General features: G+C 40.1%; 3 protein-coding genes across 4 annotated transcripts in view; 1 reads left to right on the forward strand and 2 right to left on the reverse strand.

Moving 5' to 3' along the window:
• Positions 1–8,551, reverse strand: part of ankrd12 (ankyrin repeat domain 12) — a 48,009-nt gene extending 39,458 nt beyond the window's left edge. For both annotated transcript variants that reach the window (XM_050074606.1, XM_050074604.1), the window contains exon 1: positions 8,364–8,551. The gene's annotated coding sequence lies outside the window, so the exon portion shown is untranslated. The remainder of the gene's footprint in view (positions 1–8,363) is intronic.
• Positions 8,552–10,351: 1,800 nt separating this feature from the next.
• Positions 10,352–16,635, reverse strand: ndufv2 (NADH:ubiquinone oxidoreductase core subunit V2). Its single transcript, XM_050033453.1, has 8 exons — positions 16,481–16,635; positions 15,456–15,518; positions 13,805–13,867; positions 13,103–13,219; positions 12,811–12,979; positions 12,259–12,368; positions 10,676–10,752; positions 10,352–10,553 (listed from the first exon to the last, which is right to left on the reverse strand). Exons 1-8 carry the CDS (start codon positions 16,520–16,522, stop codon positions 10,460–10,462), a joined length of 735 nt encoding a protein of 244 aa, XP_049889410.1. The 5' UTR covers positions 16,523–16,635; the 3' UTR covers positions 10,352–10,459.
• A 1,494-nt stretch (positions 16,636–18,129) lies between these two features.
• Positions 18,130–27,760, forward strand: part of acss2l (acyl-CoA synthetase short chain family member 2 like) — a 20,660-nt gene continuing 11,029 nt past the window's right edge. The window contains exons 1-6 of the mRNA XM_050032470.1: positions 18,130–18,427; positions 18,572–18,767; positions 23,216–23,307; positions 23,633–23,736; positions 26,333–26,405; positions 26,608–26,683. Of these exons, the coding sequence (XP_049888427.1) occupies positions 18,304–18,427; positions 18,572–18,767; positions 23,216–23,307; positions 23,633–23,736; positions 26,333–26,405; positions 26,608–26,683 (665 nt within the window). The 5' untranslated portion in view covers positions 18,130–18,303. The remainder of the gene's footprint in view (positions 18,428–18,571; positions 18,768–23,215; positions 23,308–23,632; positions 23,737–26,332; positions 26,406–26,607; positions 26,684–27,760) is intronic.

A 27,760-nucleotide genomic window follows, 5' to 3' on the forward strand; every position in this document is an offset into this window, starting at 1 on the left:
CAAAACTATTTTTAGTCGCAAATGCGAGTGTGGTGACGGACGGATCGCCACACTGCCGACATTTTACTCCGCCCGTCACGGCACGCTGTTTGATTGCGTTATCAAAACACGCCACTATTATTCGGCCTTGCTTTTAATTTATTCCACAGAATACCGAATGTGTGGTTTTTTGCAATATTCGGCCTAATATATTCGGTTACCAAATATTTGGTGCATCCCTAAGACTGGCAATTGCTTTTAATAGCGGAGAAATGTGAAATCGCCATACTTGTTTACTTTTAGCTGTAACTATACCATTTCAAGATATATAGTCAAACACGGTGGTCTGACCTATCTGACGGTTCTACTGTGCTTAATTTATGTACAGGTGGCTTGCTAGCGTTTTAAACCAAATGTATCCGCATGAAAGCCAAGCAATGTACTGCTGTGGACAGGGACCGCAACATACCATATTTTAGCCGCCAAAAAACAACTGTTTCAGTTCAAGCGTATGCTAAATTTAGAATATTTTCACTGCTTTTCTTACACACTAACTAATTTAGGCAGCAATAGACCACCAACTCCTGTGTTCTGCAAAGTAAAATTGCTGTTTTTGTCAATTAAGTCTGGTTGTTTTAGATAAAAGTTCACCATTTAAAAGGGATGTCTGACTGCAAGGTAAAGTGGTGAAGGTATTCTGAATACAGCACACATTTAAAGTTGATTTTTTTTTAAGTGGGCCTTTTTTAAAGGTGGCTAAAAACTAACCATTTTTTTTAAGTGGGCCTTTTTTAAAGGTGGCTAAAAACTAACCAGGTATGTCAGTGTGCTCAGCGTAGTTTCATTATATGTACATGGGGGGATTTTCTAAGTGGCAGTTATTGGACATTAAAATTGCGATTCTGTCTTTACAGTCATCGAATTCCTCTTATTCGGATGACTTGCACCAGGTTCACACTGAACAAAGAAGCGTTGCAGAGCACACCGATCTTCTGCAGAGAGCTGCCCGCTTCCTTTTAGCGCCCATTTTAAGCGATGGAAGCAGAAAGAGTCACAATCTGCAACAATAGTCTCAGTGTCAGGTCTGTTTTCTCCGCGAGCAAATCTGCCAAGAAAATACACTGACAATCTATTTATTTTACCCACACATGATGAAATTTCAAAATCTGCCTATCCACCATATTTATTTGGAATAGCCTAGTATCATTGCTGCTTGTTACTTTGCTACGTATTCCAAATGTTGTCAGTAGTGTCTAAACAGAGAGCGAGAGACCAGCAGGCACACATATAAGCGTACACACAAACGTGAACAAGCAGGCAGACAGAGCTTTGTATGTGATTAGAACGAGATGAGAAGTAAAATCACCTGTTGACCAGCGCAGAACTGCCAGGCTATTGCTTGCACAACAATTGACATATCGTGGCATTTACTGCTCCAGTGTAAACACGGTATTAGCCATCTCAGAGAACCTCTTCCACATGACTGCAGGGTCCAACAATGACGTTCACTGTCAGGATTTTTTTCCAGCAACCCAACATCAAGGAATTGCGTGATTTCCCTCACAATTTAGTGGAATTTCTTAGTTCATAAGGAGTGCAGGTAATGTGTTTTGCAGGTCAGTGAATACAATACAATTAATCATATTTCCGTGTATGTATTTACACTGTGTTAAGACCTTATTTTGAAAAGCAGACAGTCATTTGTATCGTAACCTGTTTCAATGCATTTACAGGTCAGAATAGGGGGGCGCTCCAATTCTTCAGCAGCAGGTTTGAGCAGGGAGATGTGAGTGACGGCTAGCTCGATGTAGACACATCAGATGCTGCCTCTGGACTACCCAAGAGCGTCGCTTGCGAACTAATGTCTGGAAAATTGTTCTTACTTTCTGATATTTCAAGCACTGGCTCAATCAATTTGCCAGTTGCCCAGATACGTGTCGAGGAGCTCAACCCCAGATCCACCCATAGTGAAACACCAACATGGAGAGCAGAGGACAGAAGCAGCATGGCCGAAAATTACACTAAAACATAGTAGTATAGGTTTCTTCTGTTAATTAGGCTGTGCCACTCTAGAGAATTCTTATAATGGTAAAGAAAACACTGATTTTTATAAACTGCATCCACGTTTTGGCAAATTCTTGATTCCATATTGATCATGCATCTATGCAATCTCATTCATATATGACAACAGTTGCATTTGTGTTGGAAGGGAGATCAAATCCTTCCATCAAACTAAAAGCTTTTCTTTTCAAACTGCACCAAAAAATGTCAAGACTGTGTGAAATCATGTGACAAACTGTGCACAGGCACTGTTAGTAAGGAATAAAAACAAATCTAATGTCTGAGAGAAAGACGGATGGGTAATAGTGAAAGGAAAAGCTTTGGAGGAGCAACAAAAACAAGATCAAAATGAGTCAGTCAAGGAAACCCTTCAAGAAATGATGAGGAAGAGGAAATTAGCATATCCAACACCAGTTCTGACAAAGAATACTGCACCCTCTCAGCACAAGTGGCTGTATTCTGTGGTGGGAGCCACATGGCTGGTTATATTGACAGTCATCAGTCAAGGTCAACCAATATTTGGCCACTGGCTGTTGTTAAATTCACCCTATACATGGGGTATGCACAGATATTTAATACTGCCATTAGTCAGTTGGCCATGACAGTCAAAGGCGCATACTGTGAAAGCAATGTTTTGCAGTATATGCAGCATCACATGAGTCTGCGCTGGGCCTGCACGTTTGGCATTTTTTCTTGGTTGCAGAGAGTTGAGAAATGTTCAACTTTCAAACCACAAAGACCATCCATTACATCATGTATGCATGCTAAACAAAAACAACGGAGAAGGAATGGAGATTAATAGAGAAGAAATTAATACTGCTGGCCACATAGACCGGTGGGTCGGTTCTCTCCTCCTTCGTTCTTCAGCCTTCCCTTCATCCACAGCAAAAGCCAGCAAGGGCCATATATATATTAGGGCTGTATCTGACTCAGAATTATGGCAGTCGAATCAGATTTGGCTGTTCAATATGTATATTCAGGGATTCAAAGATAATGTTATCTCAGAGCCTGACCAGGCCCTCTGGGCAGCTGCCTCCATGTCTGCAGCTGCCTGTGCCGAAGAGTAGCGTGAGCATCAAAAGCGCTCACTTTGCAGCAAAATCTGGGGACCAAAGTATCCCCAGAAGTACACTGCAAAGAAACAGCTCCTCGACTTGAGGCAATTTCAGTCGACTGAGGGGTCACTTTAGATGCTGATAACAAAAAAAAGGGTGTGACCAATGAAAAAGGTAATCTAGAGCCCTGCATTTACCAGACAGCAAACATGGTACCAATACCAGGGACAAAATTAGCACCATCCACTGGCCAAATGATTGTAATATATGCAAGTGGCTAGTAGAGTTGCTTCACTCACCAGCCTTAAAAAGACAGTGGTAATCAACTGAGTGGCTGGTAAAATCCAAACATTCACCAGCCATTTGGCCGGTGGACAAAAAAGTTAATTCTGGACCGACTCCAACTAACACAGTAACCAGAATACAATCCAGAGAGCAAAAATGATTCATTTGCTCCTTGTCTGGGGCGGCAATATGCATTGACACTTGATAAAGTAAACAATACAGTGGTGCATCTTGACATATTGACATATGAAATGTCTACAACTAAACAACTAAACTGAGAGTTTAAACAAAAGCTTGACATTTCAATGTAGCAGTTATTGTACTGCTTTTGTATAACACTGTTTAATTATACAGGTCATTCTATTTTTCTGGTTACTCTGTTTTCATTACTAAAGTGTTTATCCACATATGGTAGTTATTAGGGGCATAACGATCCATCGATCTGGATCGATTTAATGATCAAAGATCCAATATAATTGATGCAAAGCGGAAACCTCGATCATATCGTCATCTTTAGCATAGGCATTTATTTTGAAAGCTTGTGTCAGTGTCAAACAGCGGCACGCAGATGGTAATCAGCCAAGAGACGTAACGTAACGTTACCTGCCTGGACGAGCATCTCACTCCGCTAACTCCTTGCTTTAGCAACATTAGCTGCTCTGTTTTAACAATGTTAGGCTGAAAAAACATGCATGCAGGCTGAAATTCAACCGAGCTGTTCTGTTGGGAGATACAGTGACTTAAACCAACAGTAAGTAAGAAAAGTTAAGCTATGAGTAGATAAAAAATGTCCGCTAGCCACTAGGCTAATTTATGCAATGTAAACATGCTTAAGCTAATCATGGGTGATTAGCAAAAAACAATTGTTTTGTCTCTGAACTTTGACAGGTACTACTGAGCTGAATGTCGTTGTTGTTTTATTTGTGCCAGTGGAGTCAGTTTAAAGTTAACTTTACTGTACTTAATTATCTATGTGTTGTTTATGTGTTTTATGGCCAAAGTAAAAAAGAGAGGGGTGGCAGCTTCTTCTGTAACAGACTGTGTTAAATGGGCATTTAATATCGCCTAATATCGCTTACAGACTCCTGAACTGTATTGAATCGAAATCGTATCGTACCAGACTTTGTAATATCGAAAAATATTATATCTTTGTCCAAAGAATCGATATAATATCGTATCATGATGAAACTGGTGATTTACACCCCTAATACTTATGTGGATATTAGGGCTGCCACGATTAGTCGACTAATCAATGACTAATAGACTATTAAAATAATCGGGGACTATTTTAGTAGTCGACTAATCGGTTTGAGTCATTTTTCATAGAAAAGTACTATAAAAGTGCCTCAAAATACTCTTATTGCAGCTCCTTACGTTCAGATATTGGCAGCTTTACTCTCCCGTGACAGTGAACTAAAACCCTTTGGCGTGAGTATGAAACAAGACATTAGATGACGTAATTTTGGGGTTTGGGCGAGACAGACTGACATTTTTCAACATTTTAACACATTTTTCGATGAAATGATTAGTCGACTAATCAAAGAAATAATCGACAGATTAGTCGACAATGAAAATAATCGCTAGTGGCAGCCCTAGTGGATATCAATATATTAAACTAAAACCCCCAACTATATAACTACATAAAATAGCCATTAATACCAACAACAAAAATTTCTTCAACATATTTTTGTAGTAAGTGCCATTACAGAATGAGGAATTAATTGTACTGTTGTGATTTACTGTTTTTGGGTTCATCAGTTAGATAAAACCAGCCTACTTATAAAACAATAACAGGAGTGTGCCTTTTCTGTTGAGCATAGTTGATATGATAGTCCATTGTCAGTCACTAACATAGTTTGTTTTATCTGCGTCAAATATTTTTCTAAGACCTGTGAGAGAAATGCGATACATGGGTGCAAGATGTATCACACTATTAGTTGTACCACAAAGTAAAATATACCTCAATGAAGTGGAAATTAATGCTATACTATTTATTTCACTGCATTCTGAAGAGCTTTCAGTTCAACAAAGGTTTATATATTAGAGGTTTAGAGACGCAACCTTTCTATGCACAAAACAACATAAGCATACGCCATCGTTTCAATGTCAAATATCTATAAGCTGGCAAAAGATTCAAGTGTCAGAAAGCACAACATTTCAGAGTGACTGCAGAAAGTAAAAGGATACACCTTGGCCTCACTGACGCAACAAAAAAAAGGTACTGCGGTACTGATGCCAGAGTATTTATAAGGCGTGATATCTTGCAATAAAAATGTCTTGTACTCACCCTATTCTCACACTACAACCTTCAGCACCGTGGGACTTCTCATTCATTCTCAGCCAAATCACCATCTGATGCATCCTTGGTTGCTAAGTACACTAAGTGCAGGATCTTTATCAATTCTCATGTCCTTTTTGTTTTGGGACTGCGGTTAAATTGAGATATTCGCACTAATTTGTCATGGACACTAAAAAACATACTGACTGAGAGCGATCCAGAAACCATTGGTAAAGTGGGAGAATTAGATTACACTGGCACATTAAACAAAAAGATTGCTAATCCCATCACATACAATTAAGTACAAACTGGCTGTGCAGACCATCAACCCTAGCAGGAGACACCGTGCTAGCACCTGATACGCTATTATACTAATAGGAGAAGAACTAGATACATTTCTGAAAAGCAGTCTGTAGTCTCTATTTACTGCCTGGGCTGTGACTATCAACATTTTTGTTTGTTGTGGTGTCAGTATATAAAAAGGCACCAGCTAACATCAAATGTTAGTTAGCCAGTGAATAATGGATTACTCACCAAACTCTCACCCACATATGTATTATTATGTCATAACATAATTTGAAGCTTTGCTCTCCTCAACTATCTTAATTGCTGTTGAATTTTAGAAACGATAAATAAATAGAAAATTAACACGATTATTTCTAAAGCACTTTGTAATTGTAGCTTCTATGCATTTCCTGGTCATCGATGACTAAGTGTGGCCGGTAGCAAATTTAGATAGCCTCAGTAAGCCAAAACATGATGTGTCATGGAAGACTAAAAGAAGGCAGATGGTCATTCAAACACTAAGTACATTACCATAGTCAATTTTATAGATTACTTCTTCCTGTCTGGTTTATGGTGTGACAATGACTGTAATGCCTAAGTGTAGTTTTTCAGTTTAACCTGAAAACCAGCTAAACTCTCCGTCTTCCGTGGTACTTTGACAACCCTGCCATACAGCTTTTTGAAATGAGCTTATGCAAAACCCTGTGAGAGCATGTGGTGACTAATAAGACGAAAAACTAAGACTGATGCCACCGCCAAATAATTACACAAATACAGAAGTTGAATTTAACAGCAAATGGCCAAACATTGGTTGGCTTTGATGACTTTGAAGCCAATTTTAAGGTATGTAGAAGACTGGATGTATTAAGAAGACCTCTGTGGCTCATGATGCCTTTAAGGACTGCTAAATTGTTTATTTTGCATAAATTCTAACTGACAAAGGATCCGGGAGGAGCATGGGTTAAGATGTTTTTATTGTTGCTTTTTGGTGGCTATGAGAAAAATATTTTTGATGTCAACACAACTAACATGTATCATCCAGCAATCGTGGCATGTTTTCTGATGTATTGTTGACATAAGCCATTTCTCTTGAGCATAATGGTTTTGTGATCACAAGCAGTGCTCAGCAACAGAAAGACAAACTGTTCTCTTGTGATCACAAAGGAACATACCCTGTAATACTGAGATTTTAAAAAAAATATTATAATATAAGAAAACATTCAAATTTACCCCTGCCTTCCTATCCCTGGGAATACTGGCATGGTTGTACAATTTTAGGCTTTTTTGTGCCTTTGCCTTACAAAAGACATGAAATATAAAACACAACTGCCAAATACTGTTGCAATTTTACCACGATTTGGTGCTGCTAATGGTGTATGGGAAGTGAATATAAGGTTCATTTAAGTGCGTAAAATGCAGTCTTTACAAAATCTTGCTTTAACTTTAGGTATTTTTAAATGTAAGGTCGACGTTTTGTTGGCTCAGAGCGGTCGCTGCACGGACAGCCATCTAAAAACAGGCAGCTTTTGTATCAGGCAACACACCCCCAAAATGTCACAGTCATTGGCTGGGAGGCGCAAGCTCCTAGTAATTCAAGCTATGCTAGTTCCTTGTATGAATTAGCAAAGCATTACTATATATTTACACTGGATTTATAATAGCTATTATTCCAACGACTGCGCTGGGTGTAAATAAACGGTGGCGTTGGCTGGATCATTGCAGACAACACCACCCACCTCACGGTTAATGTCGCTCGTGCTTGCCTTCAATGCACAGCCAGCAATATGTTATTGAGCGCTAAAATCTTCAACTTCGCTACGGTAAGTAAACATAACGAGCTACGGTATCATTAACGTTATGTCCCGAAATGCGTTGCACTAGTAAATGTGTTGTGCCCTGTCACTCTGTGGCCAACAGAAAGAGCATTCAAGTTTCATGTTTTAATGGAAATATTTAACACGAGAGCACAGCCTGAGACAAAAGCCCACTGCAGCCCCTTCACTGCCCTCACAACGTTCCCCCTCCCAGCGCTTAATCTAGCTAGCTAGCAAGCTCGTTCCCAGCCCTACACAGCCTCGCTGGCTGGCTGGGGCTAACCCAGCTCGCTCTGCTTCGCCCCGACATTTTCCTATCAGCTTTCTGTTCTCTCGCTTCAACAAGGCAGCGAGCTATTAGACGCAGATACGGGTGAAATTCCAGTTAGCAAAGAGAAAGTACTCAATGTGTGTAACGCACGTGGCACACAACTATACCAAGCCCACGCAGACACATAACACTCAATTTTCGCACGCAGTTTACTTCACGTTAGCTCAGCGTTAGCCTGCTCGCTGTAGAACTTAGCCAGATGGTTAACGTTAACTAGGATTTTTACCCCCTTATGATCCGAGGCAATCAAACAACAAACCTAGTTTTCCGCTTACCTTTAAACTGGGTCACACGTATCCCACCGACTCATTCAGGTTCAGCTATATGTGAATATTGCGCAATATAAACAGTTATTTCCTAAATATTGGACGTTAACCGTAGCCTACGGCTGTGTGACGTTCATCGCTGGTTTTGAAAACATCGCAGCCGTTCGTCGCCCGTCCTCTCCGAGAAAAGCCCAGCAAAACATGCAAACGCCGTTCCCATTGGTCGAGGGCGTCACGTGACCGCTTGAGCCCTACCGAGCTTATAAGGTCTCCGTCTGCTGGATAGACTGTAGATGGGTATGTGTGGAAACGATTTAACTCTTTGTTTTATCGACGCTGTGAGTAAATCCGCACCTTTAATGTTAAGAATATTCTCCGTGCTGTCACATTTTGTCAGCTAGCGGCGTGTGTAACATCTGTTGGTGGGTTACTGGCGTGTGAATTTGGGACTGAAAGGAATGGAGAGGGAGAACAGTAACGGGCACTTGACGTCATCTTTTCCGCTGCTGTGTTGCGGTTAGTGGGAACTTTCTCGAAGATCACGGCTGAGGTTAACAGTGGAATGGCGGCTCTTTTCTTGCCCGTGAGCATGGCTAAATCATTTGGGTACAGTTTCATGAATAAACCGACGGCTGAAATTCGCCCCTTTTAGCCATGTCATTGTATTGGCCAGCTTTGAATTGGTTGCGCAGTGACATTTGCATCATGGTGTGTGTTGCGCGCATGCGTCATGGCGCATAATATTATATGTTGCAGAGCAGGCTTCAAAGTCGCAAGAGGAAACCGGAGTGGGGGAGGGGCACCGGCTAGACACGAAAACGCCACCGGGGCGGAATGGAAATGACAGGAGCAGTTGTATGAAGGGGGTGTGTTGAAGAGGGTTTACCATACAATAGCTTGACCGGACTGACTGTGAAGATGTCTGGAATACATGAATAAGTCATTAGAATTAATATTAATCTAACACGGCTTTTACTACATATTGACTCGTCAAAGTGCTGGTTTAAGTTACCAGTAATTGCACTCTTATTACAAAGGCTTTAGGTACTTTTGATATTAAGTTGCAGCCTCCAATTAATATCCACAAATTAACTTTTTAGTGTGTGGATTTAAATATCTTAATTTAAATTGAAACATAAATACAGAATGTCTCCAATGTAGTTGTGACTTGTGACAGTTTCAATCAGGAACATCTAATTGTTTACTATTACATATGGTATTATATATTTGAAACTAAGATGACAGTCCAAAGTTGCAGTAGAGTAGTAGTCTTGAATGAACAGCACCAAGCTTATCTATAATATGAATTCAGTCAAGCTAATGTATGATAAAATGACTTGGATTTTCTGACATCATTATGTTAGGGATTCTTACTAAAATACGCCTTTACTGCTCCCAAGAGGGGAAATGCAGGTTGAAATGTGTATGTGGATATATGTCTTCCTTTTTGTGACCGAGTTTGGATAAAATGATTTCTGTTTTGGGGTATGCAAACATTTTATGATGATGCAGATGAGTCCTCGAAATATTTGTGTGTGTACGTGCTGTATAATTGACTGTAAAGTAAAACCCTTTATAAGCTTGTCAGAAAAAGCTGTCACATAAGTAGTGTTGACACTGGAAACTGCGACATAGGCCTCTTTTCTTTGCTGGTAAATCTTGGTGATATTTAACAAAATGCAACATGTTACAGTATGTTAGGTATTGTTATTTTGATCTGCTGCAACAGTACAGTTCATAAAATAGCATCACTGAACTGCAATAAATCTTTAAAACCAAGAAAAGACATGGTAGAATAATAAATCCATAAAACACTAGATTAATAACGATGCCAGAAAATGCCTACAAAATACCTAGTTTGTCTATTATCAACCTCTAATGTCAAGTGCACCTAGAAGAGCTGTAGTTGTGGTCACAGGCCAAATTAAAAATATATAATCAGTTTTATTACCTTGTCATTGTTAGAACCCTGTAAGTGACACCATGACACCAAGAGCACAGGTATATGAACAATTTATTTACACAACATGTCTGAGTAAAGCATAATATCAGCTTCAGGGACGACGAGTTGCTTTTGATAAAAGCAGATGATGGCCCGAATAAGTCTACAGGTCGGCTCTTACACCGAAGCCTGGTCCTGGAGGAGGCTCTGTCAGAGAAGTCAATCCACCTGCAGGCTCACAGGAGAAACGGCCACCCCTGTAGGAAAGGGAAAAGAAAATAAATCTTAACATACAATCAGCATAAAGAGAAGATTTTAAAAAATAAAAAATAAAAAATCTATAAAACTATGTAATTAATTGACCAGGAACAGTATGTACCTGGGCCCAGGTGGTGGAACTCTGCCTGCTATAAGTTCATCAATAATTTCCTCAATGTCCTTAGGTGTGAGGTCCTCCTGAAAATGAGCAAAAGAAAAAGGTTAAATGCAAAGAAAGCATAATCGTGCACTGATTTCCATCACTAGTGGTCTCATGTTAGATCATTAAAGTCTTACCAGTTTTCCACATCCTGAAACCTTTATGAGCACCTTTTTTATCCCTACTAAATTTAATTCTAAAGACAGAGCAGGGATGGTCAGAAGGCAATACTTGAAATACTACTTTTGCAATATTGCAAGGAGCTTATGATGATTATAGCTAATTCTGAAAAGCATGATTTTCCAGATATCATATTAAAGCAGGTTTTTCAGCCAAACTGTCTTCCTAGATAATAAATCTTTTAAATTTTCAAAATAACTGTGTTGTTGGGGGAAAAAAGACATGCAGAATAATTTTGCCCTGTGATGCTTTTTGCTTTCAAAACTGAATCAGACATAGTAATAGTCAGAATGTCCAAATGTTAATGCACTACAAAAGATAATGAACCCCGTCAGTTCACCTCCATCTCATAAAATAACATTATGATTTTCTTTATTAAGCGCAGAAGAGGTTAAAACTGTGTTAAATAACTTAATTTGTTTTTAACCCAGGTAACCAAAGCAGGACTGGTTATGATAAGAGTAATTTTACACCCAACTACATCACTGCTGAAGAGTCGTATCCACTTGCATTTAAAAAAGGAGCTCAATTACAGCATTATTCACCATGTTAATGTGCATGAAAGACTGAATGAGACTCTGCAAAAACAAATGGACCGCCTGTTAAACAGGAATATATCTATCTGTGCAGCTACACTGGTGTTGCCTCGACTGCTCCTAAGCTGCATCTTTGCAGGTTTACAACCTCACACATGCCTGTTTACAAACTGTACAATTTGAATTAAACCTAATGCATGTAATTGATGATGGAATTAATATAATAGCCCAGATACTGCATGCATTTTTGAGTGCTAATTAATCACAGAAAATGCTAAACTCAGTACCACCATACTCACCGTACCTGTTCTGTCTCTAATGATCACACCTCAGCAATTTTACGTGTTACAGAAAACTCCTCTTTTCTCAGTCGCATTTAATTTAATTGGGTCATTCACTTGTGCTCAGCTTGCAATAACCAAACTCTCCCATGGCAATAGACTGCAGAATTAGTTTCACATAATGTTTAACCACAAATGCAAAAAGCAAACTTTTCATATTACATCTGGCTCATAATCTTTTTCTGAGCTCAGGTCATGGATGAGACAACGTTGTTATTCCAGCCATATTATTAATAATGCAAGATTATTTTCCTGTCACAGTTTCCATTTCCGCCTCGTTCAGTTTCTGAGCCTTACAAGTGTAGACTATACCACACCTGCATTGGCTTCCAGAGAAAAAAAAAGTAGCACTCCTTAAAGAGGACTGAGAGATGTTTTCACTGCAGACGTTCTTTGCAAAACTCATTTCAGGCTTTAACGTTATTTTGTTAATTAAGTTATAATGTTTGGTGAGGAGGCCATCTGCACAGAGTAGTCTAACACTCACATAATAGTTGTCATTGATCTGGACCATTGGAGCATTCACACAGGCACCCAGGCATTCCACTTCTATTAGCGTGAACATCTTATCTGGAGTAGTCTCTCCAACCTTGATACCTGTGGAAAAACAAATAAAGACATTCTTTTTATTTAGCTAATCTCCTCCGACAAGCTGCACATGTTACTGAAGCAACAAATAATTTAAACTCAAGCAGCATTACGTGACATTACACAGCTGTAACACTTTATGGGAGTTATAACAAAAAGTATAACCTCACTATCTGTTTGATTGAAAGAACAAAAATCTGAGGGTGCTCTTTTAAACGCTACAGAGACTGATGTAGCTTAGCAGTCGTCTGGCTTGATTTCAGTCTCATGTGTATTCTTGTTTGCTGCTACGGCTCGCTGTTGTTTGAATTGCAGAAACAACTGTATATTTACATGTTTGTTCCCAATCTGTGTTTATCTCAAATATACACAATAAAAAAAAGATTGTTTTCATCTGCGTTTTCATCTCTTCTCTGGTGTCCCACCATAAAATGGAAAATGGCTCTCTTACCCAGTTTGTTTTGGATGGCCTCCAGGATGCTGTCTGAGTTGCAGAGCATGCAGGGTGTTGTTGTGCAGATCTGAATGAAGTATTTTCCCACGGGCTGACGCAGGAACATCGTATAGAATGTCGCTACTTCATACACTCTCATCGGAGCGACTTCCAGCACCTCAGCGACCTGAATGAAAACAATTACAAACATATAATGAGGTTCCCTTACATGACATAAGACGTGGTGTTTTATGGTCCAACAAATTGGCATTACACAGCTGTAAAACAAATTGTGGAAGAATCACTGTGCCTTGTTCATGGCAGAAATAGGAAGCCATCCATGTTGCCTCTGGGCTACATCCAACACTGGGATGGTGGCTGCTTGCTTGTGTCCGATAGGGTACATTGAAATGATCGCCTCGATCCTCTGCAGGGGAAGAAAAACAAAAGACATTTTAACTAATGTGGCATTCCTTAGAATAAGAATGACTGTATCCCACTTTACCTCAACAATAACACCAATTTAAAATATCAAACGATGCTCATACAAAAGTATTAGCTATACAGGTATTTACAAGAAATGCACTGATACTGGTACCTTTTCAAAATGAATATGAAGTTAATGTATCAAAATAATCGTTGTTTTATCTTGGTGATAATGATCAGCTCCTCCTATTTTACTATCTGCTACAGTGGTATATAACCTTTCACCAAAATATGGGGTGAAAACCCTGTATCAAGGTTCAGTTTAAGATATTAAAAAAGAGAAAAATGTCCAGTTGTAACTTTTGAAATATATGCATGCTTGCAAGGGGAGTGAGACAGCCATGCAATTCAATATAACAATAATTAGAAGAACATGAACATGATAATAAAGAAAAAAAACTAAAGATAGGGATGTCTGAAAAGCTCAACTTGTTTGACTTATATAGTCTCATATCAGAACTGGCCAATACAGGTGGGAAAATATTGGTAGATATTCTTACTGGCTCAATTCAGATGTTAACTTTACCTTTTTGTTCTCCTCAGTGAACTCAAAGGGAGTGTCTGGGTTGTTGTCAGGAGTATCTCTGTGCTAAAACAGAAAGACCACAGTGTTAAAGGACAGTTAACATTGTTTATACCAAAGGTTTTATTATCCTTCGTCATCTATGAATAAAACTATTCAGACTTTTAAGTCTTGATTCAAAACATGAAGCTGGTATTATGTAACCACTGCTTTCATGTGAGTAACAGCATCATGTGCAGTTTCTAATAGTATCTGATAAAATATGAATAACCTATCATGTAAGCCCACAGGGGAAAACAGGTGCTGCTATCAGACCGTTGAAAAGACTCAACACAGATAACAATTATTTCTGCTTCTGCACACACTGCCCCCTTGTGAGCAGCAAATAGCCTTTGTGCAGTTAAAGAAAAAAATTAAATGTAATGGTGTTTGAAGATTAAATTGTCAAATACAACATTCCTGATGGAAAAAGAGTGGCTTGCAGACAATTCAGCCGAACCGACTTTCCTTCGATCACAGATCAAAAACATCTTTACTACCAGGGGACAATGAAACCATGGCATGTTTCCATTACGTGAAAATATCACGTGATGTTTTTGTCACACAGCGTGGCTCTAATAGGCTCTGAAGGCAGCTGCTGGGATAAATTAAGAACTTTTTGAAAACTGACACCTTTGGGATTTTTTTTTCAGCGAAAATGGAAACAAACATTTTGTTGAGTTATGCATTCATACAGTAACATTCACACAAAACAGTTACTGGCTGACTTATTTAGAAACAAATACAAATAATATAACCACATGTAAATAATGGGTAAATGCAAGTTTAAACTCAACTGACTTAAGTTTGTGGTTGTGAAAGATTTTTTTACACCAGTATTGTGAGTGAACACTGGAGTAAAACGGGCCCATTTTCTAAAATCCCAGTTCTACATCTTTTTTATACTCTTTCAAAATGCATTAACTTAGTAAAGTATTTTCAAACTATAAATGATATAATATATATGAACTGTTTTATCAATGTATATTGACTATACCCAGCACTGTAAGGTCACAATAAATAAAGAAACAATGTACCGATGCTGTGACGTAATACAAAGTATTGGTGCACATTACATTACATTACATTGATGTATGGTATCTGTTACAGGCAGGCTGACCACACTGATACAAGGCCACAGAGGTCAGTAATAAGGACAATTAACGGTAATTCAGATCTAGGCAATAGTGCATATTATTCATAATATTTTAAGCGCTATTAAGAAAAATGTGATTGATTATTTAAGTGGTCATCCAATGTTGATCGCAGTTCTCCCTGGTGGCTTGGTGCATTCACTGCTATCCCAAGTAGTCCCTGGTTTAAGAGCTAGAATGAAATCTGCTTGACAGAATTGAAAACCACTAATATTCTGGTCCCATTCACCAAATTCTAGGACCTTTTATCTCACAGATTCTGGCTGAAGCACACAGGCAACATGACAATCAGTTCTTATAATAACTTACAATTACCCTAGTAGCTGCTTATTCTTTGAGACACAATTTGTGGTTTTCAACAAGCCTTTAACAATTTCGCCTGACTCCATAGCACTGATGGATACTCTGTACTCAACTTATTCTACACATCTCTAGACATTGTCAAAGAAAATGAAGCTCACCACAAAGATGCCACCAGCTCCAGCGCGCGCAGCAGACCGATGCAAACTCCTGACCTGCCTGGCCTGAAATCACAGAGAGAAAGAGGACAGATAAAGCACTTGTCAGTATGTTAATTCATACTCTGACATCCCAAGAGAGAGACTTTTGGCAGGTTTGTCTTGCTTCAGACAACCTAAAAGGACTGGGAAATGTTGAAGGTAAAAAGACATTTAAAAAAATGGTAATTTTGTCATTTTCCACTTGACATTCTCTAACTTAACTATACCACAATTGTGAGGTCAAATAAAAGGATAAAAATCAGACTATTCTTGTCTTGGTGTCTAACTATTTAACTGTAAGAGGCTTAGAACATTTAACATGTGATACCCTCACATAAGCATAACTTGAGCACTAGTTTCTGCACATTTAACACTTTGCAGGTGTAGTAATAGGGGTCGTAGATTAGTTATACTATGATGTGCATCTTTATGTGGCACTCATTAAGAAAAATATAAGGTATGTATAACTGAATATAAGGCTGTTACCAGCTTGTTTATTGCCTTAATTCTTAATATCATGATGTAATTTTAATTTAAGCCAACCCCCAGGGGCCATAAATCACACATAGTTGAAATAAATGTTAGTGCTAGCAGTGATTAAAATACCAGTGCTTTGCTATGTTGTACAACTGCAGTATCAGCACACACATACATAACTAACTACAACATTGAGTGAGTTACGTGTTCTGAACCTAGCTCACATTTTGTTGTTATATCTAAAATAAACGTGATTTATCAGAATAATTAAGTCAATTCTAATATGCAATTGCTCGTGTCGGGTAACATTTCCTTTGCACTGGTAATTTTGTCCAAATATCAGACAGCAGAAAGCTAAAGTACCTAGCATGCTAACGTTACCCAACCCAATGCTAGCTTAGCGGCCTTCCCTGCTTGCCCTTGTGAGGAGTCACAGCAATTTCTCTACAAATTATTAAAAATGGCACACATACTTCTACCCAGAACCATAAAGAATATCACAAACATACCGTCTGCGAAACTGCAGAGCGAACAGCAGCAGACAAAAACATCTTGGGGCTTGAAGTTTGGTCCCGATATGTTACCAAATGGACCGGGTAGCAGCGGCCGACATCAACACAAGCGCTATCACGCTCGGTTAAGAGGGTCTGACGTGAGATGCTACGTCAGACGTCAGTCCGGCGCAACCTAATCGATCCCAGATTGAAATTTGAGCTCGACAACAAATCAAGTCAAGAGCCCATTTGGGCATTTTTTATGTAACCTGAACTGTACGTCATGTTTCATTTCTACCAGTGTTTACGAGGGACGAATATTCCCAAGCATGACAGTTTTTTGATTACACGTTATGACATTTTATAATAAAGAATGTAATAGCTTTATAAAAGAAATGATACTAAACTTTTTTTTTGAGACTGTGCTTTATCAGAGTAGGGGGAAAAGGAGAACATTTGCCCCCCCCCCCCCCCCCCCCCACAAAAACATGACAATAACAGGGGAACCTTTATTTTGACAAGATTAAATGTATTGACAGCATAAATTGATGCAGAAAAGGCACAAATTTGTACATAAAAATTCAACAGAATGCAGGAAATTGAGTGTCTGACATTAGGATTTTTTTTGCAGAGCACCCCCAAACCCCCCATTTCATATGTGTCCTCCCCAGTGTTGGAACAAAACCTATGCCCTTGCATTCAAGGAATGTGTCTTGGTGATTTGTTGCATAACTATAAACACAATGCAAAAGTCAAGAGACATGATATAAAATAGAAAAACTGACAATTGAAAATGGAAAAAAAGTTTGTTGTTGTTGTCTGTTTTAAGGTGGGAGAGCTGCAGAGTTTTGTGCAGGAATGTGCAAAATATTGAGCAAGGGATGCACGCAAGTTCAAAGTATAAATACCCAGGTAATTAATAATCAATACAATAACAACACACAATACAATAATAATAAATGCAACATATTCCAGTCAGTTAAGTGAATATATATTCAGTGGACATTTAAAAAATTGAGTAAAATAAAAACAATTTATTTTTGAGGCATTTTTATTTAATTTGTAAAAACTTTTTTGTCATTTGATAATAATTGCTCATGTCTATGTCTTGCAGTGAAATTAATTGTCCAGTTTTTGTCATGCATTTTCATATATAAAATACAGTGTGACAAAGTCTAAATCTGTCATGCAAACAAGGTATGATAATGACATATGTACGCCAAGTCAGACAATAAACGTTAAGCAAGGGTTATAATTTGACATGACCTAAAGAACTCTTACAGCAATAGCAAATATGTAACTATAAAAATGTGTCAGCTACTATACCGAGAACATTCTGTGACAATGCTTTGAGGATCAGAAATTTAGTTTACTGGCTGTCAGTGAACAAACAGCCCTCCCCGCTCCCCCATCCCACCCCTCTCTCTCCTCAGAGCACCCATCACCCTCCCTGTCAAATCAATCCTGTGCCTGCATGAATCCTGAGCATTCATGTTGCTGCTGCACACTTCCTTCTCCTCCTCCACCTCCTTGCTTGGAAAAAATACAATAATACGATCAACAGGCCAGGGAGGGCTCAACCAATGAAAAAGTGGGAGTGCCGCACACTGCGAGACGATTGGCTGGCCTGGCCCTAAGTAGACTGTGAGAGATCCTGCAGCTCAGGGATTAGAGGTGGGTCTTTATGCATGCTGAATTGTGTTGCTTCAGAGCAAGAGGCCTTGTAGTGTTCTCACCTTACTCAGGAGGATCCAGACAGATCAGCAGTGACTCCAGATTAACCCACTTTCCTACTCACCCTCAGATGAAATAGGCCCGTCTGCATCTGAGCTTCCACAATGGTTGTTCCTGAGTCTCAGGACAAAATGTACTACCCTCCTGATGACCTGAAGAGGGATGCTCATGTGCCTGATTTTAACTCCTATCTGGCACTGTACAGGAAGTCTCTCGAGAATCCAGAAGGTAGGTCAAACAAGTCTGTATTTTTAGTGCAGTGCTTGCAGTGTTTCCTTGCATTCCCAACTCCCTCTGTATGCAGTATCTCTCTGTGTTTATCTGCCTGGTCTGCAGCCTGTAACACTGACATGAATTATCACTTTGTTCCAGCGTTCTGGAAAGAGATTGCTGAGGAGTTCTTTTGGAAGAAGCCAGCAACAGGACCAATGCTGCAGTATAACTTTGATGTGACAAAAGGGAACATTTACGTAAAATGCATGGAAGGGGCCAAAACCAACATGTGTTATAATGTCCTGGACAGGCTGGTGAGGGAGAGGAATCTTGGCGATAAGGTTGCCTATTACTGGTAAGCAAAAAATGTTTGTCCTGTAAATGATGGCATTGATGGGACACACTGCCTGGAGTTATGTCAGGTATTCCAGTCAATAGCAACTGTTGTGTCTCCTCTGCCAGCTCCAGTGCACCAAAGCAGACCTCAGCTAGTGTAGCACGCTGTCAGAGCTTCAAATTTTCAATCCTGTAAATCAACAGAGAACATTTAACAGGATTTTATTACATGTCATATGCTTTGTCATGGCGGCAGTAGCTCAGTCCATAAGTCCATAGGGACTGGAGCGTGGACTGGTGGCTGGAGAGGTGCCAGTTCACCTCCTGGGCACTGCCAAGGTGCCCTTGAGCAAGGCACCGAACCCCCCAACCGCTCGGGGCGCCTCGCCAAGGGCAGCCCGCTCACTCTGACATCTCTCCACTTTGTGCATGTATAGGTCCTGTTTGTGCATGTGTGTGTCTTTCGGACCTGTGTGTAATTGACAAGCAAGAGTGAAAACATTGAATTTCCCCTCAGGGGGATTAATAAAAGTAAATAAACTTAAACTCTGGGTACAACACATTTTACAATCTAACATTACCGTAAGAGCCCCTTATAAAAACAAGCTTTTGATATTTATCACAGTGCAAAAGCTGAAAATCTTCCAATAAAAAGTCCACTAAAAGCCTTTTGGATTGTTTTCAGAATACTTGTGTTTTCAGTTGTTTTATCTTGGATGTAAGCTCATAAATTTTCTCCTTTCACCTTCACAAGTTCCCATAAAGACTCTATACTTTCTGTAGTTTTGACTTTATATCATGGCACAATCGTCATGTTGCTCTGTCAACAGAAGAGGCTTAGCAAACAACAAATGGGTTCTGCATGTTCAGCAGTAATAGTTCAATGAAACTGGGTTCAGTGGAGACCAGCCATCGCCCACACAAGTGTCTTAACACTGTTTGCACACCATCAGAGCACTTATGTAATATACCTGCTCAAGTGTTTGCCCTGCTGGTTCCAGCACGCCATATGAGGAGGATGCAGCTTTCAGCTGTGTTGTTAATGTGTTTATATTCAAACGATCGGTGGCCAGATGGTTTGTTTTGAACTCTTAAACACTTTTACGACTTCAGCCCACACCTTTGCCAAACAGCAGTTGCAGAACTGTCTCAAATGGGAGGACACACTGCAAAAAATAAGACAGCAAAAAGTATTTGAAAGTCAAATGTGTGACCTTTTGTTTGGTTTCACCTGTAACTGCATCTGTTTTGCAGCTAGTAGAGTCTGAGATTGAGAAGCATCTCAATGCTGTGTGATGACAGGTGTCCCATAGCTGAAGTGTCACCCTTTAAACAAACTCAAACAAACAAACTGTTTTAAACAAAGAGAGATAAATACCAATTTTCTATACGTTCCTTGACCTAGTGGTTGTAAGAAATGGTTTCAAGCTCAACACATTTTCTGTCTCACTGGGTGAGTCATAATAGAAAGAGAAACATCCAGTTTTAAGGTATTGAATGTAAAGTAAAATTAGAGCCTCAGAGGTGATTTATCAGCTGTTTCAAAATGCCCTTTAAAGCTGTTAAACAGTAGAAGCATCAGTGCATGTGTTAGGCATTTGTTGCTGTAACGGCAAGTTTCAGATAAAATGAGACATCTCAGTGTCAGGTTTGTCTCAGTGCCATTTTCTTTTTCAATCTTTTAGACAAGACAAACCAAAAAGCCAAGAAAATTAAAGAGCATAATGAATGACAGACTGAAGTCCATGGTACATACACAACAACAGCACAAAGTCTAAAAGCAATGGTAAACATACCACTGCAGGACAGCAGCTAAAAGCAGCTTCACCATATTTGGATTTTATGATAGACGACCTCAGAGGATCTGTGGGTTTGAATCTCTTGCAAAAGTATTTTGCTCATAAATCATTTTGGGGATTTATAGCCGAGTTGTATTGGCTAAAAGTTATTTGAGAAGTGGAGTGATGTTCCCAGCTTTCTTGGTCTCTCTAAGATTTTAAGTAGCAGCATTCTGAATGAGCGGCAGCTGTCAAAGAGCTTTTTAAGAAAGACCTGAGAAAATCCTATTACAGCAGGCTGGCCGTTACAGAGATCAAGACGTGGATTAGGTTTCCTAAATCTTGTTTGTTGGTGAATTCCCTGATTCATGCTCTATTTTATGGTGGTAATAGGCCACATTGTTATTGTCTCGACATGGGCATCAAAATTAGGTTTTGATTCCCTGACTACACCAAGATTTCTCATTTGGGTTTTCAGCAGCAGACAGTAATGACGAACCTGACTTTTAGTTAACTTTGCGCCAAAAACACACCAATGCAGTGTATATGGAAAGCTGTGGTGGCCACTCTGAGTTGCAGGCATTTGGTCCTCCGGCAAAGTGCGGCCAAACTAAAAGTTGGGGATAGTTTTACTTTTAGTTTAAGGCCAGAGGATAACCACAGCCTATCGGTAATGAGTCTTGTGACTCATGTGACATGTTGACTCATGTTACAAAGAACATCTTCTTACCTGAAACACATGAATACGCTTCCCATCACAGAAAAATGTGATTCAGTCAGGTCCACTTTAGTCAAAGAAAACCTTATTTCCATTTGCAGTATTATATTTGGAGGTATAGCTCTGTTCTGGGGTCTCTCTGCCTTTCCTAGGCCTACGCAGAAAGCCTCTTCCACGCGCTTACGTGGAAAGTCTTAAGGCAGAGAGAGCACACCTCTCTGCCCTTCCATGCACAAATGAGCAAAGCCTGAGGCAGAGACAGCAAACATCTCTGCCCTTCCATGCGCCTCCATGGAAAGCCTAAGGGCCGTAATATACTTGCTGCAAACAACGCGACTGCATCATGGCTGCCATGCGTGATCTGCGTTCGTTTGATGCGTCAGCCGCACATCTCAACATGAGGTACTGTGGCGCACGCGTGAGGTGCAATATTGACATGACCGCCAGAGGCGCTTGTGCGAATGAACACAGTGACCATGAGATCAGACCAGACAGAGTCGCTGTCGGAGCAATGGCGGAAACTTTTGAAGAGAGGCTGACAGACCTAGTGCGGAACTACCCGCATCTCTATGATGTTTCCATGCTGTTACATAGTGACATAGTTCTTCTTCCTCAACAAGCATATCAAGGGCATCCATGTTTGTTTACAATACCCGGCCACTGAATTCTTTCTCCTAGGATGGCGAAGGCATGGCTCATCCTCATCTCCCTCTGATAGGCTAGTAGTCAGTGCCTTTTTTTGGCTGGATTGGTTAGGTTTAACGAAAGAATGTCAGGGTAAGTCAATCTGAGGCAGATTAAGGCAGAGTAGAGCGGGTCTTGCCTTCACCATCCTAGGAAAAAAAACTTGCCGGCCAGCATGCACTACCTGATATCCGGGTTATATTTCTGTTGTCTGCCCCAAGTGGAGACCGCCAGTATTGTGTATTTTGGCTGCGTAGTGCTGCAGCAAGTATATACACAGACACGGCGCATTGTGTAAGCGTACATTCGATCAAGCGGCAAGTCTATCAAGGCAGGGAGAGCAGCAGCAAAGACCCCCGGGAACAGAACAGAGCAGCATCAATGACAAATAGAAATGACAATGATAAGTCAGACATAGCATGAAAAGGAGGAGCTGGGGTGGAGGCGGGTTGCAACACGGCTTGTTGAGGAAGCAGCAACAGTAGGCAGGCCAGAGCAGTTCAAATAGGGCGTCCTGAATGAGATTTGCCAATTGATTGCATAATAGGGCGTCCTGAATGAGATTTGCCAATTGATTGCATAGAAAGGAATCGTGATCTATCAGCTGCTCCATTAGTTGATTGGGCTGTTTGAGATCAGCTGATGTAGCTGGGATGTGAGCTGAGCTTGACATTGTGTCCAGCCTGAACTAACACATTGCTCAATTTATTTTGATAAGCTACATTTTGCCACAGCTGGGTGTGTTTCAGAGAGTCATATTAGAGCTAATGGGTGCATTTAGCAGTTGAATCAAAGAGGTCCAAGGATTGGCCCCTGTGGAGTTCCACATTTCATTTGGTTGGCTCTGATACTTCTTTGCCAAGAGGCACAACATCACATATAAGGACCTTTTAAAGACAACCAAATATGTGGACATAATCAATAGCAGTTGCGTTTCGTCAGTGTATTGATTTATTTCACCATCATCATGATGTAAAGTTGATGCCAAGTTAGCACACTGTTTTGGCTTTCACAAACTGTTGTTCTGACAAACATTCAAATCAAATACAGACAGCACCAACAGTGGGAACAGGTTATCTCTCCTGTGAGACTCAAAGAACTCTGTATTGGAAGGGTTTCTGTATCTACAGTATATCTCTGTATCTGTCTTCTATATGTATGAAAATGATAAAATAAAAAGTATAAAAATGGTTAGCTCTTTAACACATACAGAGCTTCACACAATCTGAAACAGGTTTTTCATGACTGTTTAGGCTGAGTATTTTCTGTTGTATGTTGTCATCTCAGGGAGGGGAACTCACCTGACCACCACATGGCCATCACCTACAGCCAGCTGCTGAGCCAGGTCTGCCGCTGTGCCAATGTCCTCAAGCAAATGGGTGAGAAACCTAAATCTTGCATGCAAACAATACATAGTATAATTTGCCCAGTAGCTCCAAATATAGATGACTTGACCTTTTGAAATTACTTATAGCATTGAAAAGTTTGAGTTTAAAAAGGTACACAAAATAACATGTTTCAGTTTGTGGTTTCATGAGGGAAGATGAACATAATGATAAAAACCAGCATGCTGCAACACAAGAGATACGGCAGTATGCCCAATGCACCTGTTCAATATACAATTGCTGGTTTGAGTTGAGAAGTAATACCCAGGTGTGATTTGTGTTATCCAAAACATCAAATCTGCTTGTTTCCTTGTTCAAGGTATAAAAAAGGGAGACAGGGTGTCCATCTACCTCCCCATGATCCCAGAACTGGTCTACGCTATGTTGGCCTGTGCAAGGATAGGCGCTGTTCACTCCATTGTGGTAAGTAGATGGATGTTTGGCCTTTGTTTGACACATTTTGGAGACACAGACATGTCAAGGGTTTTTTTTTTCAACTTTCTGATATCTGTTGTGTTGTCATCTGTGAGAAACTTAACTCTCTCTGGTGTTCCAAGCAGGAGTCAGGCATCATTGTCTTATGGGACTATTTAACTCTATATCTGGCATGCATACGTTTCAATCTGTGTGCAGACAGTCACGTAAGTTTGCAGTGTTTGCAGCTCTTACTTGAACCTGAGCTCTTGCTCCTGTTAGTCCAGACTGCCCCACTCCTGTAGTTACCAGCTGTTCTCTGTGTGAACATAGCGCTGACAGCACCTGCACCCAATATATGGGTCAGTCATTTACTGGCTGTATCTAGCTTGGAGAGGCATTAGAGTCTGTGCAGTTTTGCAAGCAAGCCAACAGTATTTTAGGTTTTCAAGCCTAAAATACGCAAAGGTTAGTGGCCCTGTTAAAAATATCTCCACGCTGCTCCAAGATGGTTTGTTTTATGACTTGCAAAGGCCTGTTGTTGGCAGACTGAAGTGAAAGCGACCTTGCCTGTGCTTGGTCATTGTTGCACATTTTCCAGCTCTGAGTTTTTACACTTGACATGAACACACTCAGTAACATAAGGATCTTTGGTATAGAGCCAGCTTCTTGGATTCTCACGTGACTGTTAATATTAATCATAAATTAGCTTGGTATGAAATTAAATCATAGATGGAGCCAGACAGGACAGCCAGTGCCACTCACGCTGTGACATTTTGCTGAGTCCAGAATCCTCAGTGACCTGATTCATAATGCTGTCATCAACACTGAAACTTTATACTCTGAACTATTGACCTTGGCGAGAACACAAGCGTCTGGCAGAGGACGCAGCAGATGACAATCATATAAAAGATTAATTATAAATGTCTGGTTCATTATGTAAGATTGAACAAGGTGACTGCGCTATACATGGGAATGAGAGGGAACAGCATGCTTCAGACTGTCTGTCTGCACTTTAACGGAGACTATGTAGCTTTTACCGAACTGCAGCTATTTGTGGCCACAAGTGACAATCAAGGAATAATGACTGAATCTAAAACATAGTGTAACAGTAGCGCCAGAAGAGAACAGACATAAAGTCAGGGTTGTGGTTTATGTAGAAATGAAAATTGTAGTTTTTCAGACAAAAAATGTGGTAATTCTTCCCACAATTGTTACGTAGTCTTGCTTCAAATGTAAGCTAGAAGTCATATATTGTTTTTTGATTAGGAGGAAACCAAATCTATTGGGTTGACACATTTTTTTCCCTGTTGTTAAAGGTACAGTTCAACCCAAAAGCAAAAGTACATATTTTTCCTCTTACCTGTAGTGTTATATATCAGTCTAGATTGTTTTAGTGTGAGTTGCTGAGTGTTGGAGATATCACCTGTAGAGATGTCTGCCTTCTCTCCAGTATAATGGAACTAGATGGCACTCGGCTTGTGGTGCTCAAAGCGCCAAAACGAAAGAAATAAATACATTTGAAAAACTCAACAGCAATGTCTCTTCCCTGAAATCATGACCCGGTTACTCAAGATAATCCACAGACCTTGTTGTGAGCAGTTTCATGTTCTTTCTACCAAACTGCACCCACCAATTGTATCACCACACAGAAGGAAGCGTACATCTACTCATGGATGAGAGGCTCGTGCTTGTGACAGTGCAAGATATAAACATTAACGGCGTCCTCCTCAGTTCAACTGTACTGTTGGTTAGTTTAGTAGTGCTAGGTGCGCTAGCAGTAGATGCATGCATCCTTCAGCGCAGTGATGCAGTTGGCGGATGTAGTTCAGCAGAAAGAAAATAGTCCCTACATGAAACTGCTCACAACAAGGTCTGTGGATTATCTTGAGTAACCGGGTCATGATTTCTAGAGAGGGTATTTTTTGGCACTTTGAGCACCACAAGCCCAGTGCCATCTAGTTCCACTCTAGACATCTCTACGGCCGATATCTCCAACAGTTGGCACCTCCCACCAAAACAATCTAGACTGATAAATAGAACTACATTTTGGGGTGAACTATCCCTTTAAAGAGACTTAGACCTGTTGGTGCTAAAGGCCCAGTCCAGATGGGGCTTCTTCCTATAGCTGGCCGTCATTAATATTAGTGATAATACAACATTGTACTGACAAAGTTAAATGCTGAGACCAAGGAATGCAACAACATTGCTGAAATGGCATCTGACAAGAAACATAAGCAGCCGGATCAAACAGGTTTTTTGTTAGCTTACTTTAAAGCAAAAATAAAGGCAAACAGTAAATGTTCATCAGAGTTTACAGACTGATTTGCACATATTTACTTTAGTTGTGTGCCCACATGTTTCCTGAGCAATGTTAGATTGGTTTAGATAATGTGCTTGTTTGCAACCTGTCATGTTTTTTTGGCCTCTTGGACTTTCTTGTGTCGCCCATGTTGCTGTGTTCCCAGATCTCAGCAAATATTTTGATGATTACAGTGCTGTCAATAGACATGGTGGACAAAACTATGACAGTAACACCCACCTTTAATAGAACAGAATTATCTATTTAAAGGTCATAAGCTGTGTCTTGTCTTTGTCTTTGCAGTTTGCAGGTTTCTCCGCTGACTCTCTGTGTGAGAGGATCATAGATGCCCAGAGCAGCATCCTGGTGACAGCAGGTAGGTCCGGCAGCTCAGATAAGAGATATGTCAGCCAACACAGCAGCGCCAGGATGTGATGTGTTGTTGCCCTCAGGGGCTCTTAATGTGGTTTTTAAGTTGTAAAGAGCCTCAGTGTTTAAACACCGTCTCCCTGCTAGTTCACAAACCTCCTCATCTGTCCCACCATCACTCTCTCCCTCCATCCCTTTGTGATATACAGATGGTGTTTACAGAGGAGAGAAGCTGATCAACCTGAAACAGATTGCAGACGAGGCTCTGGAGAAGTGCCGCGAAAAGTATGTTCTGCGTGCAAGGCCAACAGTTTGTCAGTTCTCAGCAACCACCCTTATTTACACTCACTGCTGGTAATGGGACTCAGCCGCTGGCATATGAGTCACTGGACACACACATACACACACGCACACACACACACACACACACACACACACACACATAAAGCAAAGCCTTATCAGCTGTTATCAAGGATGTTGAGGAAACACACTGCCCGGTTTCCACATTACGGGGTTGCCGGGCAACATGGGGCGCTCACACTCATCCTGGGAAGCTCAAGCTGCTCGTCTCCCATGGCAACGTGAGCCTGGGAGGGATGTGCTATCAGGGGGGTGGGGGTATCATTGCAAAATAAAACATATAGTGATATTCACTATACCAACACTTCATGTGGCAAAACAAAAGTGTAATTCTGATTTTGGACACAAATCTAGTATTTTCTTACTATTTCTTGCTAGTTACTATTTACTTATTATATCATGTACTTTTTTTTTTTACTTAATATTGTTAAGTACTACTTCTGTCAGTTTTAAGAGGGATCTGTACTCTGTTGCTCTTTCTAAGGTGTCTCCCTTTTTTCCTGTTCCTGTTTTTTGGTGTTTTTACTTATACAAATCAAGGGTAAAAGAGGTGAGGTCTCATTTTGCTGAGACTGTAAAGCCCAGTGAGACAAATATTCCATCTATATATATGGGAAAAAACAATGAAACAGAAAAAACACTGCTTCTAAACTCTAATTTTCTCATGTGAAAACTGTCACATGGGATGTCAAATAAAACTCTGGTTAAAGTTTGGTCCTTTATGAGAATAAAGACATGTCCCAAAGGCTCACATAATATTTAAAAAAAAATTTAAAGGGCCAGTGTGTAATATTTGGCATGGTTTATTGTCAATCTGAATCTGAATCTGAATATTCTACCCATTAATATGTTTATACAAGTGTATAATCGCTATAAAATAAAATTCGTTTGGTTTTCGTAGCCTTATAATTATGCTTTTATATATATATATATAGCAAGGGCCTTGCTTTAGAGAGGTCGCCATCTTGCGCCGTCATGTATGTACGGCAGACCGAGCGGACA

This window comes from Epinephelus moara, chromosome 21 (genome assembly GCF_006386435.1).
Source record: "Epinephelus moara isolate mb chromosome 21, YSFRI_EMoa_1.0, whole genome shotgun sequence".
Taxonomy (NCBI): Eukaryota; Metazoa; Chordata; class Actinopteri; order Perciformes; family Serranidae; genus Epinephelus; species Epinephelus moara.